Genomic DNA, 15800 nt, shown 5'->3' with positions numbered 1-15800 from the left:
ATGTTATTCTACATCAGATGTGATGTGCTGCATGAGGGTAATGTTATTCTACATCTATTGTGAAATAAGTACAGCCTTGGCTGTGTGAGAGTAATGTTTATTCTACATCTAACATGAAGTGACTAAAGACTCTGCTGTGGAGAGTAATGTTATCGTACATGTAATGTGAAGTGAGAGCAGACTGCTGTGTGACGGTAATGTTAGTCTATATCTAATGTGAAGTGAGAGCAGAATCTGCTGTGTGAGGCTAATGTTATTTTGCATCAAATGTGAACTGAGAACAGACCCTGTTGTGTGAGGGTAATGTTGTTCTATGTCTAATGTGAAGTGAGAACAGAATCTGCTGCATGAGGATAACATTATTTTACATCTATTATGAAATGACTACAGAATTGGCTGTGTGGGAGTAATGTTAATTCTACATCTAACGTGAAGTGAGTACAGACTGAGCTGTGTGAGAATAATGTTATTCTATATCTAATGTTAAGTGAAAGCACAATCTGCTGTGTGAGGGTAATGTCATTCTACATCAAATGTGAAGTGAGCACAGACACATGTTCTTTGTGTTTCACTGTTGCAGTCATCACACTTGGGTTATCTGCCTGCAGGTAGCCCTCAGTCAGCCCGAATACCAGAGTCTTAGTATTTCTGCATCGGATGCTGTCACTTCTTCCATGACGTCAGGTTGTCAAGGGTATAAAACAGGCAGCCAATGCCATTACCCCAGTTTTTCTTGCCGAGGAGGAACCCGAAGCAGAAGCAGTTTGCAAGTGCCGGTCGGCCACTACCTGAAATTTTAATTTTCGAGATGATAATCCTGGTGTCTTCTAAAGCTAAGTACCCCATTGGGGATCCTTTTTTCTTGCTCTAACCGATGTCAAAAAAGTTAACAATTGTCTTGCCTGTGGAAAGCAAATACCTCACAGAGATTTTCATTCCTACTGCATCACCTATTTAGGCCCATGACCACAACATCCCTCGCTGTTGGTTTTGTGCCTTGTTTAATGCCCAAACCATTCGTCTTCGAGCTATTTTTGTCGCTAAATTCTTTTGCTCTCATTCTATGTATTCTGAAATGGTTTCAATAAGCCATCTGACTACCGATCTTCCCAAAAAATGTAAAGATAAAGACAGAGACATACTGCATAGGTCCAAAACTGCTGACAACACTTCTGTTAAGCTAGTCGTCAGTCCGCTGGTACTCAGTGAGGCACCTTTGCAGCCCCTGATGCCCGCTTCTATGGATTCGCAGGCCTCTGCTGAGACCCATTTGGAGTTCAGTATGCTGTGAGATGCTTCTTTGACTATGGAACCAGTGGATGCCACTACCTTGGATGGGTCAAGAGCCACTGTGCAGGCACCGGCTTCTGAGGGTGTATTTCATCCTACCGATGTTCAAATCAAACTGAGAACTTTGTTTTTAGCTAAAACTATCAAGTTTCTTGGGCCCAGAGTACGCACTATGCCTAGAAAACTGATAACTAAAGTACATGCTCAAGCTCTCATGCCACAAAAACAAATGCTTAGAATGGCTGAAGTCCTTATTACGCTAATTAGGGGAACCCAGCCTTCCCCTGCTAAGAGACAAAGAATTGAAGTTCCTTCTGATTCTACAGACCAGGAGTTCGATGACTGTGACCATTCTGATTATCTGAACATGCCTTTATTAGTGTATGAGGATTCAGATGCAGAGCAGTCCATTCTGTCTGCCTCCCCTCCAGAGGATTTATCCTTTGGTGAAACCTTGCATACTTTAAGAGAGCATTTCCACTGGGAATGCCAAGATTGCCCTCAGTCCAAAAAGAGACTCAGAGAATTTGTAGAGTTGCCTCAGCACAGGCCTCTAGCTATAACCCCTGTCCTGGATGTTATAGATGATGTTTTTATGGAATCCAGTCTTACTCCAGACACATTACTCCGGGCCCCTAGGAAACCTGACAGGTACTACAGAGTACCTGATTCCCCCAAGTTTCTTTTCAAGAATCCTACTGCTGATCCAGAGATCATTTCCCAGGGACCTAAAGGTATTAAAGCTACTACAGCCAAAAATCCTACCCCTTTGGAGAGGGATTCCAGAGCTTTGGACAGATGGGGTAAGAAGATATATACCTCTGCAACTCTTACTATCAGGGCATTAAACATGCTGAAGTACCAGCAACATATTACAGAACTAATTAAACAAAAAAATGGTATTATTTCCAGATTGTGCAGAAAATAAAGATTTACAAGAGCTAATGCATTCTGCAAACAAAGTTAGTAAGCATACTTTGTAGTGTGGCTTTGATGCCTTAGAAGCATCCTGCAGGGCTACAGTCACTGGTTCTGTACTGAGAAGACATGCTTGGCTGAAGGAGCAAACCTTGCCAGATCATGTCAAATCCAAATTACTAGACACTCCTTTAAATAAGGACTGTGTGTTTGGCACCAAAGCAGAAGTTGTTCTTAAAAAGATGGAAGAAAAAGCTAAATCTATGCAAACTGTTAAAGAATTCTTACAAGTGCAACCACCTAGATTCAGTAGGCATTGCCCTTCAAAACACTAGTCTTTTCCAGCCCCTTCCAGGCCTTCCCAGACAAAACCCAGGGGAAACCGGCCATCCAGACTACAGTCTCAGGGTATGCAGAGATCTAAGCAATGGAGTGCCCCCACCCGAAAAATTGGGAGTGGTAAGCAACCCCCCCTATGGAAATAGTTCACTATGACTTCTCAATTCTACTTCCCAGCCCTGCCCAACTACTTGTGCTCCTAGGAGGAAAACTTGCCTTTCATGCAAAAAACTGGATGTCCATCACTCAGGATGAATGGGTCCTCAACATTGTATTCCAGGGGTACAAATTCTACTTCCATTCACTGCCAACCCCAAAAGGGTTTCCAGACCTTCTTCCAAACCAGTGGGCAGAGGCTCAAAAGCAAGTGCTTTCCCTGCTCAATATCAGAGCTATTCAACCTGTTCCAGTAGAACAAAGTGGTCAGAGTTTCTACTCCAGACTTCTCCTGGTGCACAGAAAAGAGGGCTCTTGGCACCCGATCCTGGATCTTTCAATTCTCAACACCTTTCTGGTGGTCCCAAAATTCAAGATGCTTACCCTGCAACAGCTTCTCCTTATGCTAGCCAAGGATGCCTGGTTAGTCACTCTAGACTTAAAAGAAGCTTATCTGCACATCCCCATAAGGGAGTCATGCAGGAAATGTCTACATTTCAGGGCAGGATCTATGCATAATCAGTTCTCTGCACTTCCCTTTGGCTTATCTACTGCACCCAGAGTATTCACAAAATGCCTGGCTCCAGCCATTGCATACTGTAGGCAGAGAAATATCCAAATTTACCCATACTTGGACAACTGCCTGATTCAGCCGGACAGTCAGGAATTGCTGCTTCAGCACCTGGCATTTGTAAAAAGCCTTCTCACTTCTTTGGGGTACACCATCACCGAAAAGAAATCTCAACTAGTACCCAGTCAAAAGATTGTATTCTTGGGAGCAAGCTTGGACACAACTTCCCAGATGGCATTTCTCACTTCAGAAAAACAGGTCTATCTGACAGATGACTTCAAACAAATGGCCACCAGGACCCAGCTATCTGCAAGAAAAATACTGCAAGCCCTAGGGTTTATGGCCTCATGTATTCTACTAATTCAGTATGCAAGACTGCATATGAGGAAACTTCAATGGTACTTAAAAAGTCTTTGGTGCCAGCATTCTCAGGACCTGGAAGCAGTCTCAGCAGGAGGGACAGATTTTGCATCCACAATTTCAAACCCTAAACCTTGCAGCCTGACTTATCCCTTGAATACCCCACCAGCAACCCTCAGCAAACAGGTGCTGGATGATATTCTTGAAGCCAGAAGGTCTAGTACTAGGAAATCATATGCTGAAAAGTAGGAAAGATATTGTTCTTGGACTCAGTCTAAAGGAAAGGACACAGCACTGCCCTCCTTACCTGTAATCCTGGATTACCTAGCAGAGCTACTCCACAGAGGCCTATCCTTCTCCTCCATTAAGATTCATGCCTCTGCCATCTTGGCTCATTATAATGCTGAGCTACCTCTATTTTCTCACCTTCTCATCAAACAGTTCCTGCGAGGGGCTAACAACTTAAGGCCCCCAAGGAGGGCACCCACCCCTGCCTGGGACCTTAACTTTGTACTGGAAAAGCTCACGCTTCCCCCTTTTGAACCTGCTGTTTCAGCAGAGTTAAAAATTTCTCTCTTGGAAAACAGCCTTGCTTCTAGCCATCACTTCAGCTATAAGAGTGTCTGAGTTACAGGCACTGATGGCTCTGGAACCCTTCATTATTTTCCATGCGGACAGGGTTTCCCTCAGGACTAACCTGTCCTTTATGCCTAAGGTGATGTCCAGTATGGCTCTAAACTAATCCATCCACTTACCAACCTTCTTCCCTAACACTCAGAATAAAGGGGAAAGGATGCTGCACTCTTTGAATGTGCACAGACAGCTCAGGTTCTACCTTGATAGGACTAAGCCTTTCAGAAAATCTGACCAGCTGCTAGTCAGATTTGCTTCAGGGGCAGAGGGTAAAGCCTTTTCAAAACAAACCATTTCCAAATGGATAGCACACTGCATCCATTTCTGCTACAAGCCCTGTGGAAAACCAACCCCTCAGGGGGTCAGAACACATTCCACTAGGGCTACTTTTACCTCTATAGAATTTCTAAGGGGAGTCCCTACCAGGGACATTCTGGAAGCTGCAACCTGGAGTTCTGTACACACCTTCACCAAGCACTACCACTTAGCTATCTTTTTCCAAATCCAGGGCTGGATTTGCTACAACATGCTTTCAAGGCTTACTAGCCAGCCCTAACACTTCTTGACTGCCTCCACCCTTCCTCAGCTTTGGGAATTTACCCAAGTGTGATGACTGCAACAGTGAAACATGAAAAACATAGTACAGTTGTGTACACTTACCATAAATGTAGATGTTCGAGTGTATTCACTGTTGCAGTCCTGGTTTCCCTCCCTCCAGCCCCCTGGCTTTATCTATCTACCTCTCCTCTCTATGGCTATCCCTAATGGCATTGATATTTACTTTTTACTGGTGGTGTTCCCCACCATATACTAGCTCCCTATTTGGGGGCTCCTAACATTTGGGGCAAGAAAAACTGATGTAATAGCATTGGCTGCCTGTTTTATACCCCTGACGACCTAACATCATGGAAGAAGTGACAGCGTCTGACACAGAAATACTAAGACTCTGGTATTCAGGCCAACTGAGGGCTACCTGCAGGCAGATAACCCAAGTGTGATGACTGCTACAGTGAATACATCCGAACATCTACATTTATGGTAAGTGTACACAACTGCACTTTCTGTATGAGAGTAGTTATTCTACATGTATTGTGAAGTGAGAACAGACTCTGCTGTGTGAGGGTAACATTATTCTACATCTAATGTGAAGTGAGAACAGAATTTACTGCATGATGGTAAATTTAATCTACATCTTTTGTGAAATGAGTGCAGACTTGGCTGTGTGAGAGCAATCTTGTTCTACATCTAATGTGAAATAAGAACAGACTCTACTGTGGAGGCCCGGGGAGAAAAGCTCCACATAACACTAAGAATGAATACATCCAAGAATACAAATAGGCATACATAAGCAAGCATTAACAATTTCTAGGTAGTTGCAATAGTGAATGATGCATGAAGTAAAGCTTGAGTTACCCTTTTTACTAGAAGGTTGCTCTTTCTGTTCAGAACTTTACATTAGTTACACAGGTCTACTGGCACACTGTAAAGGACTTATCATTGGAAAAGCTGGATCATGATAGATTCCTAGCAACAGTGCAGAGTAGAGATTAACCTGCGGAGTAGCATGAGCAAAGCCAGTTATTTAAGTAATGGGTTTGAGGAGTTTTTTTAAATTGGAGATGGGAGGTGATAGAAGTTAACTGGATTGAGAGTGTGTTCCAGATGTTGGCAATGGAGCAGGTAAAGAGAGATTTCCCAGCTTCATTTTTATGTTTGATGACACTGATTAAGTTTTGATTATTGGATCTTAAGGCTCTAGTGGTGGTACAGTGATGAATTAAGTGCTAAAGAGCTGTTTTTTTTCAGGGAGGTAGTAGAGCTTGTGAGACAGAACGTAGCTTGAAAGAAAGAATAAAAGTGCATATATATATATATATATATATATATATATATATATATATATATATATATATATATATATATTCTGTTTCTAAGGGTAACACAGTTAATGCCCCAGCAAGACACGTTATCACTTTCCCTAGTCACCGCTTTCGTTTTTCAGTGTTGGAGGGATTGGCTCCCAATGTGTGGGGTGGCCCATTTGGATTATATTTAGAAATGAAGGAATTCTTCTGGCAGGTCTATTTTGATGCTGCTTAGTCCTCAGGTCTCAATGATACACTACCCATTAATAGTTTTTTTTTAAATTTAAATCATATCAAAGATGGTAATACTGTTGCCTTTTTAAGTATTTTTACAGTCTGTTTCAGTTTTACATTTTATGGAATTTCTGTTAGAATGTTTTTCTACATGTAAAATATACCTTTAAGATGATGTAATTGATGGAGGGATCATATGACTTTTTTACATTTAAAGTTTGAAAATTTTGTCAGCCAGTATTTATCTAAAGAAGTCTGGCATTGGATTTAGGATGAAAAGTGCTAATAAAACATTGTGTGAATTCTTTTGAAGGTGATCACTTCTGTTTTTATGTGTAGTTTATACAGTTTTACTTTTTTTTTCTTTTTTGGTGGAGTTCACTGTTCATACTTGTCAGTGCACACACTGTTTATTTATGCAATGGTCACAGAGACTTAAAATGAATCTAAAACTGTTATTTCAGATTATTCAGAAAATACATTAACAGATATTTCCTTAGCAAACACAAGTCTCACACTGAAAACAGACTTAAAATGAGCAACAGTGAGCATCCCTTCCCTTGAAGCTCACATTTATTGAAATTGCATCTGGTAGTCTATTAAATTACAAGACATGCTGATACTAATAGTCAAGCACCATATAATGAATGCGTTTATATCACGTTATCAAAAGATGAAAATAGCGAACGCTATTTCATCGAACCTAAAATATCTAAACCACATAATATCGAACATTCAGAACAGCAAATCTTTTCCTTGGGGAAAAAAATTGCTATTCCGAAACACATACACACAACACAAGCACACCCAGAAAACATCAGTACACACACATACACTTATAATCCTAGAACTAACCCTACACTAAACTATGAAAAATAAAAGGCAGCTGTTGCAAGACAAAAGCGACGCTTGGTAGATGGTAAATCCTTTATAAGCAAAAAACTCCAAATCCAGAAAAAATACAGACAATGTTCATCCAAGGTAAAGCAGTGCAAGCAAACACAGCAGTATTAAGCGCTTTTGTCTGGTAGATGACTTCCTCAAAATACAAAAATACTGCAATTAGCACCTGTTTAAATACATTGCTTACCCAATCACAAATAACTGACATCATTTCCCCCATTAACAAGGCTGCATATACTTAATACAAGCCAAATTTAGAACAATAATATATGCAAAAAGTTTAAAACATCCCTAAACAGTGTATACAACTAAATAAAAAACATAGATTTTAATTTCAATAGAGAAGATAAAGAAATTCTATCATTTAACCCAGGAGCATGATAAGCATGAAGCCTAATTTGCCATTTGAGTTCTACAAACTCCAAATACTCATTCAAGGGTCCCCCACAAGGTCACAGATCTACCTGTTCCAATATAAAGAACAGGAAGGAATGGGTAGGTTCACTAACCAAATGTTTATATAATGCATTCCTTTCATTTTTATTTCTGATATCATATAAATGTTGATAAATCCTTAGCCTTAGGGCATTCTTAGTTTTACCTACATAGAAACTTGCACAGAATCTACACAAGGCCAAATACACAACCCCTTTAGTGTAACAGTACATCCTTTTTGAACTGGAAATATATCCAAAATTTTTGAGCTTGATTTTTTCTCTGTCCATAACATAAGGGCATTGGGCACACCTCCCTCACTTAAAAGTACCACCATTGTGGGTGTCAAATTTTTGCTTTTCAAACAATCCTTTAAGGGAAGTGTCTCTTTTGTAAACCACTTGTGGTTCAATACCAAATTTCCCTGATAATTCAGGGTCAACATCAAATATTTTCCAATATTTGGAAATAATGTTTTTAATGTCATAAAAATTGGATGTGTAAGTAAGAGTAAGCACCCGTCCAAAATTTAAAGGTTTACAGTCATTATGACTTTTGGTGGACACCTGCCCTAGTAGTGCAAGAAAATGACCATTCATTCTTTTAGTCTTAACTTCATTAAAAATATCTATGACAAAGGTTTCAGGGTACCCCCTCTTACAAAACATGTTTTTTAATATTTCACATTCACTAAGAAAATCTGCAAAATCAGACACCATTCTGGCCAGTCTTACATATTGGCCCTTAAGTTTGTACACAGACCTGAAGAAGTCTAGAAGGATGAAAGCGATCTTTGTTAACAATAGGTTATGAAAATAGAAACTGATTTTTACATGCAAAATGTATATGTGTATATTTATATATAATTTTTGATCGCAAAATGAACTAAGGTTGATATATTTCCAGCCATGTAGTATATTGCCTTGTATAAAATCACAGACTTAATAATTTGGTTAAATAAGATGTACCATTAAAGTACATTAGGGCTATATATTATTATGACAGCTACTAGGTAGGGCAGGACCAGCTCGAATGTCACACTGATGGGGGAAGGGATGTGAATTTAACATGTGTACCAATAACACTTTGTTTTACAGGACAATAAACCACTCCCATGCCTGATAAAAATTATATTTATATATTTAGAAAGCTTGTGAGGAAATTATTACTCTATTTTTGTTTTACTTGGATCTCTTGTCTGTGTACTTAAAAGATTTTTGACTGGAAACAGACTGCCTGCCTTGCTTGGATTACTTTCGAATACTTAGTAATGCTGTAGAATTATATATTTTCTATTACTTTTTGACTTGACGAGTTTACGTTCGCTACTTCTACTACTATTGTCTGATCTGATTAATATACAGTGATTAACTAGAAATATATGGACTGAAAATCTCCACACAGAGAAGTTTCTTACACTGTTTTGTTTTTAGACCCACTACACTTTAGTGGGTTGTTTTGAGACTTCGGGGATACCACGGAGATTACTTGTTTTATGCCAATAAAATAAAGATAAGACTAATATTTTTGCAAGGCATTCTTTAAATTGTTAACATTTGAATAAATTTGCCTTTTTTTTATTTTAGAGAAGGTCAATGGAGATTATGCTGGTGATGATTGGAGTAGCTTGATATTCAAATGGAATTACAGTGGCAATTATTCTTCAATGAAGATAAGCAACCAGGCCTTAATTAATCAATTTCTAGCTCTTTATTCTGATGAAGTCATATGTATGAATGGATGAATGCACTTAATTATTATATTATAAATCCCTTGTGGAGAAAGGATATGTTATTTTTTTTTTTATTTTAGTAGTTTGTAAGTTATAGAAAGCTGTGTATGTGCAGTGTCGTGTGGGAGTTCTGACCAGTTTAATTATTTAACTACAAGCCAATATTGGGTTCTACAGGGATAGGCTGAGGTGAATTTGGCAATTTTATTAAAACATTGTTCCAGTTTAGATAACTGTAAGTCGTGAAGGTTACTAAAACTTTGGACCGCATAAAGGAGTGATGATATTAAGAGAGTTGAAGCTGTAAATTTTCTAGCTATGTCAGTAAGGAAGGCTTTACTCTGTATAAAGAACCCCCTTTTTAATGATTTTTCTTTTGCTGTCATATTTATGTGGTGATAAGATTATGATTGGTCGTCTATTGTAATGTCCAACCATTTTGTTTGAATTACCTGACTAATTATGATATTATTGTCTGAGGTTATAATAACTAGTTTTTTTTTTTAATAGAGAGCTGTTTGGGGTGAAGGGTATTATTTAACTCTTTTGGAGATTGAAGAAGAGTTGCAAGCTTGTTTGCCAAATTTCACAGAGAAGGACTGCAAATTAAGTTTCTGTAGTTTATACAGAGTGAATAAAAGCAAATCCAGTCATTAATCCAGTGGAACAGAAGATGAAATCAACCACAAGTGTTTAGCGCTTTCATTCACTCAATTTAATACGTGAACTTCTTCAGAAAACAAACATAAACTGTTACCCACACTCCCTTAAATATCATACACTACAGGAAATGACATCAACAATTAGACATACAAATGTGAAAATTAAAAAATAAAGATAAAAATGAAAATGAATACACATATGAATACAAATCTAGGTATATATGTGTGTGCGTGTATATATATATATATATATATATATATATATATATATATATATATATATATATGTATTCCTTCACTATAAATGTCAAGTTAATAATTCTATAAATAGAATAAAATAATAAATAAAAAATACTAACATATAATAATTACATTTCCTCAGATGTTGAGGACCACATAACTTGAAAATGTACATTCTAATATAATTCTGAACTACCTATTACACAAAAAACATTTAAAATTTATAGACTCGTTTAGTCCTGGTGACTTATTCACAGCTAAAATGAGTTGCCATAAAGTTTCTTTACACTCCAAGATGTTATTTAAGTCCCCACCAAACTCTGTTGCATTAACCTTATCTAACACTGAAAATTCAAATTTCTTAAATTGTGGACATACTATGGCATGTTTTGCCAAATAATTGAACTTATCTTTGTTTTTGATGGCTAGGTTGTGTTCGTAAATCCTTTGTTTCAAAACCCTTTTGGTTTTTCCTATGTAATAATGATTACAAGATACACAACAAGCAATGTACACTACAAAATCTGTGTTACAATTAAAATATCCTTTAGCCCATACGGTGTAATTCACAGACTTAACAGTCACAGAGGAACTATTGCTGATGAATCTGCATTGTTTGCAATTCTTACAAGGATATGTGCCCCTCTCGGTACTGACTATTCTGCTACTGTCATGACATTTGCTGCTATCAACTTCTAACATAGACTTTAAGTTGACTACCTTTTTGTATGTAAATTTAAGTGTAACACCAATAATTGCAGCCAATTTCTTGTTACCTAACAACACTTTCCAGTTGTTTTCTATAATATCTCTTATAAACCACATTTCATTGACTATGGGTAAAGGAAATGAAATGTTGTAGTTGTTAGTAACTTCCAATTTCTTGGAAACAGAACATATACAAATGTCCTTTGACCAAAGGATTGGTTTAGCTATTCCTTGCCTTAATGATATTACTTTCTGTTCTATCCTTTTAACCCATTCTTCTTCATATCCCCGTTGGAGAAACAATGATCTTAAAAATATAATTTCTTTAAAAAATGTGTTGTCATCTGTTGTAAGTCTACTTAAACGGATGATTTGACCTCTGATGATCCCTTTTTTCATGTGTTGTGGGTGCAGGCTTTCAATACATTCAACAGCGAAATATTCAGGAAAGAGATATTTGCAAATCAATATTTACACAAAGAAAGCCTGCACCCACAACACATGAAAAAAGGGGTCATCAAAGGTCAAATCATCTGTTTAACTAGACTTACAACAGATGACAACACTTATAACAGATGACAACACATTTTTTAAAGAAATTATATTTTTAAGATCATTGTTTCTCCAACGGGGATATGACAAAGAATGGGTTAAAAGGATAGAACAGGAAGTAATATCATTAAGGCAAGGAATAGCTAAACCAATCCTTTGGTCAAAGGACATTTGTATAAGTTCTGTTTCTAAGAAATTGGAAGTTACTAACAACTACAACATTTCATTTCGTTTACCCATAGTCAATGAAATGTGGTTTATAAGAGATATAGAAAACAACTGGAAAGTGTTGTTAGGTAACACTTAAATTTACCTACAAAAAGGTAGTCAACTTAAAGTCTATGTTAGAAGTCTATAGCAGTAAATGTCGTGACAGTAGCAGAATAGTCAGTACCAAGAGGGGCACATATGCTTGTAAGAATTGCAAACAATGCAGATTCATCAGCAATAGTTCCTCTGTGACTGTTAAGTCTATGAATTACACCATATGAGCTATAGGATATTTTAATTGTAACGCAGATTTTGTAGTGTACATTGCTTGTTGTGTATCTTGTAATCATTATTACATAGGAAAAAACAAAAGTGTTTTGAAACGAAGGATTTACGAACACAACCTAGCCATCAAAAACAAAGATAAGTTCAATTCTTTGGCAAAACATGCCGTAGTATGTCCACAATTTAAGAAATTTGAATTTTCAGTGTTATAAAAGGTTAATGCAACAGAGTTTGGTGGGGACTTAAATAACATCTTGGAGTGTAAAGAAACTTTATGGCAACTCATTTTAGCTGCGGATAAGTCACCAGGACTAAATGAGTCTATAAATTTAAAATGTTTTTTGTGTAATAGGTAGTTCAGAATTATATTAGAATGTACATTTTCAAGTTATGTGGTCGTCAGCATCTGAGGAAATGTAATTATTATATGTCAGTATTTTTTATTTATTATTTTATTCTATTTATAGAATTATTAACTTGACATTTATAGTGAAGGAATGCATATAAATATATATATATATATATATATATATATATATATATATATATATATATATATATATATATACATACATATATACCTAGATTTGTATTCATATGTGTATTCATTTTCATTTTTATCTTTATTTTTTAATTTTCACATTTGTATGTCTAATTGTTGATGTCATTTCCTGTAGTATATGATATTTAAGGGAGTGTGGGTAACAGTTTTTTGTTTTCTGAAGAAGTTCACGTATTAAATTGAGTGAATGAAAGCGCTAAACACTTGTGGTTGATTTCATCTTCTGTTCCACTGGATTAACGACTGGATTTGCTTTTATTCATTTTTTAGTTCATTTGTTGCAGTTTTATAGTTTATATAGAGTGTTTTTCTTGAACAAATTGGGGTAGAGTCATCATCATATTGAACTAGTGCAGCATTTTCAGCAGCAGTATAATTTTTTTTTTTATGAAAAGATTGAAGAGTATGGGGCCTAATATTGATCTGTGTGGAACACCACTAGTTTCAGACAAGAAGGTGGAACAATCTTGCTGCTGTTTAACTGCCTGGGCACTGTGTGTGAGGTAGCTATGAATTTAGTGCAGTGAGCAGATGGCAAGTCATATGGTGGAGACCTTTTGCAGAAGTTTATGATGTAATGTGGCATAAAAAGCTAAAAAACTTTTGAAAGATCTATGAAAATCATGTAGATTATGTTTCCAGCATGTGCTTGAGTATTTACAGTAGTAATAAAGTCTAACAAAGTAGTTGTGATATTTTATCAGGTGGTTTGAGAAGGTGAGAATGTAGCTGCAGTCAGTAAGAGAAGACTGAATGCTCTCCTGCCCTTGTTTTCTGTGATAGCTGTTATCACAGTGGGGTCTAGAAATTTGCACTTAAATCTCAGAGTTGGTAAATAAAATTAGCAAGGGGTGTGCTAATGTATATGTTTGTAATGGACTGTGAATTTTGTATTCCAAAAAGATCTTAAAGTAAAGTGTGACTAATTCCCAAATACTTTTCTATTTTAGGAGAACTGATGTTATTGTTATGACTCCGTGGTTTGCTCCAATAATCTGGGAAAGTACCTTCAGTATCAATATACTCAATGAATACTTCAAAGAGCGAAATATAATTATTGGACTGACTGCTTTTGCAATTAAAAAGTAAGTTATGTGCATACCTATGATATAGAGTAATTTAAATTTTCTGAAGTAGATGGAATCATTTTTTTATTGCTGCATTTATCCAACAGTGAGAAATGAAAAACTAAGGATCACAATGAAAGTGCTGAGATCAGTGCAAAAAAAAGTAATAAAGTGACACAAAAAAAAATCCAGCAGTATTAAACATATAAAAAAATCAGATGTTTTGTTAGATCTGGTATTTTTATGAACATGTTTGTTCTGAGGTTAATGTAGAATGGAAAGTTATCATCTGTACTTGCAGTGAGAGAGAAATCTGGAGCATTAAAGCTGTAGATGTAACAGTATAGTACGTGTCATCTGTTACATAGATAATTTCTACACAGTTTACTAATAAAATAACTTAATACAGAACTGTAAAGTGTAGCAGCCTCCAAGGCTAAGTGCTATAAATAGACTTTAATTCTAGCATTTTTAAAAATGTATCATATACCGTGTACTATGTACAGGTATTACATTAGCATATATTGCATACTATGTACAGGTATTACATTAGCATAAATTATGTACTATGTACAGTTATTATATTTGCATAAATTGCATACTATGTACAGGTGTTACATTAGCATATGTTACGTACTATGTATAGGTGTTACATTAGCATATGTTGTGTACTATGTACAGGTATTGCATTAGCATATGTTGTGTACTATGTCCAGGTATTACATTAGCATATATTGCATACTATGTACAGGTATTACATTAGCATATATTATGTACTATGTACAGTTATTATATTAGCATAGATTGCATACTATGTACAGGTGTTACATTAGCATATGTTACATACTACGTATAGGTGTTACATTAGGATATGTTGTGTACTATGTACAGGTATTACATTTGCATATGTTGTGTACTATGTACATGTATTACATTAGCATGTATTGCATACTATGTACAAGTATTGCATTAGCATATGTTGTGTATTATGTACAGGTATTGCATTAGCATATGTTGTGTACTATGTACAGGTATCGCATTACCATATATTTCATACTATGTACAGATATTATATTAGCATATATTGTGTACTATGTACAGGTATTACATTAGCATATGTTGTGTACTATGTACATGTATTACATTAGCATATATTGTGTACTATGTACAGGTATTACATTAGCATATATTGTGTACTATGTACAGGTATTGCATTAACATATGTTGTGTACTATGTACAGGTATTGCATTAGCATATATTGTGTACTATATACAGGTATTACATTAGCATATATTGTGTACTATGTACAGGTATTGCATTAGCATATGTTGTGTACTATGTACAGGTGTTACATTAGCTTATATTGTGTTCTCTGTACAAGTATCACATTAGCATATGTTACATACTATGTACAGGTATTACATTAGCATATATTGCATACTATGCACGGGTATTACATTAGCATATGTTGTGTACTACACACAGGAATTACATTAGCATATATTGTGTACTATGTACAAGTGTTACATTAGCATATGTTGTGTACTATGTACAGGTATTGAATTAGCATATGTTGTGTACTATGTACAGGTATTACATTAGCATATATTGTGTCCCATGTACAGGTGTTACATTGGCATATGTTGTGTACTATGTACATGTATTACATTAGCATATATTGTGTACTATGTACAGGTATTACAGTAACATATATTGCGTACTATGTACAGGTATTACATTAGCATATATTGCATACTATGCACGGGTATTACATTAGCATATATTGTGTACTATGCACAGGAATTACATTAGCATATATTGTGTACTATGTACAGGTGTTACATTAGCATATGTTGTGTACTATGTACAGGTATTGAATTAGCATATGTTGTGTACCATGTACAGGTATTACATTAGCATATATTGTGTACTATGTACAGGTGTTACATTAGCATATGTTGTGTACTATGTACAGGTATTGAATTAGCATATGTTGTGTACTATGTACAGGTATTACATTAGCACATTAGCATATATTGTGTACTATGTACATGTATTACATTAGCATATGTTGTTT

The 15800-nt window shown here is 36.1% G+C and overlaps 1 protein-coding gene across 2 annotated transcripts in view; it reads left to right on the top strand.

Annotated features, from left to right (window-relative positions):
* The window catches only part of LOC122790962 (histo-blood group ABO system transferase-like), a 515753-nt gene that overhangs the window by 444698 nt on the left and 55255 nt on the right, over nt 1-15800 (top strand). For both annotated transcript variants that reach the window (XM_044058683.1, XM_044058682.1), the window contains one exon: nt 13606-13740. In XM_044058683.1, the coding sequence (XP_043914618.1) occupies nt 13606-13740 (135 nt within the window). The remainder of the gene's footprint in view (nt 1-13605; nt 13741-15800) is intronic.

The sequence above is a fragment of the Protopterus annectens genome, chromosome 16.part0, assembly GCF_019279795.1.
Source record: "Protopterus annectens isolate FY-2018-M chromosome 16.part0, PAN1.0, whole genome shotgun sequence".
Classification (NCBI taxonomy): Eukaryota; Metazoa; Chordata; order Ceratodontiformes; family Protopteridae; genus Protopterus; species Protopterus annectens.
The sequence above is the reverse complement of the archived record's forward strand: the minus strand, read 5'-3'. Positions and strand labels throughout refer to the sequence as shown.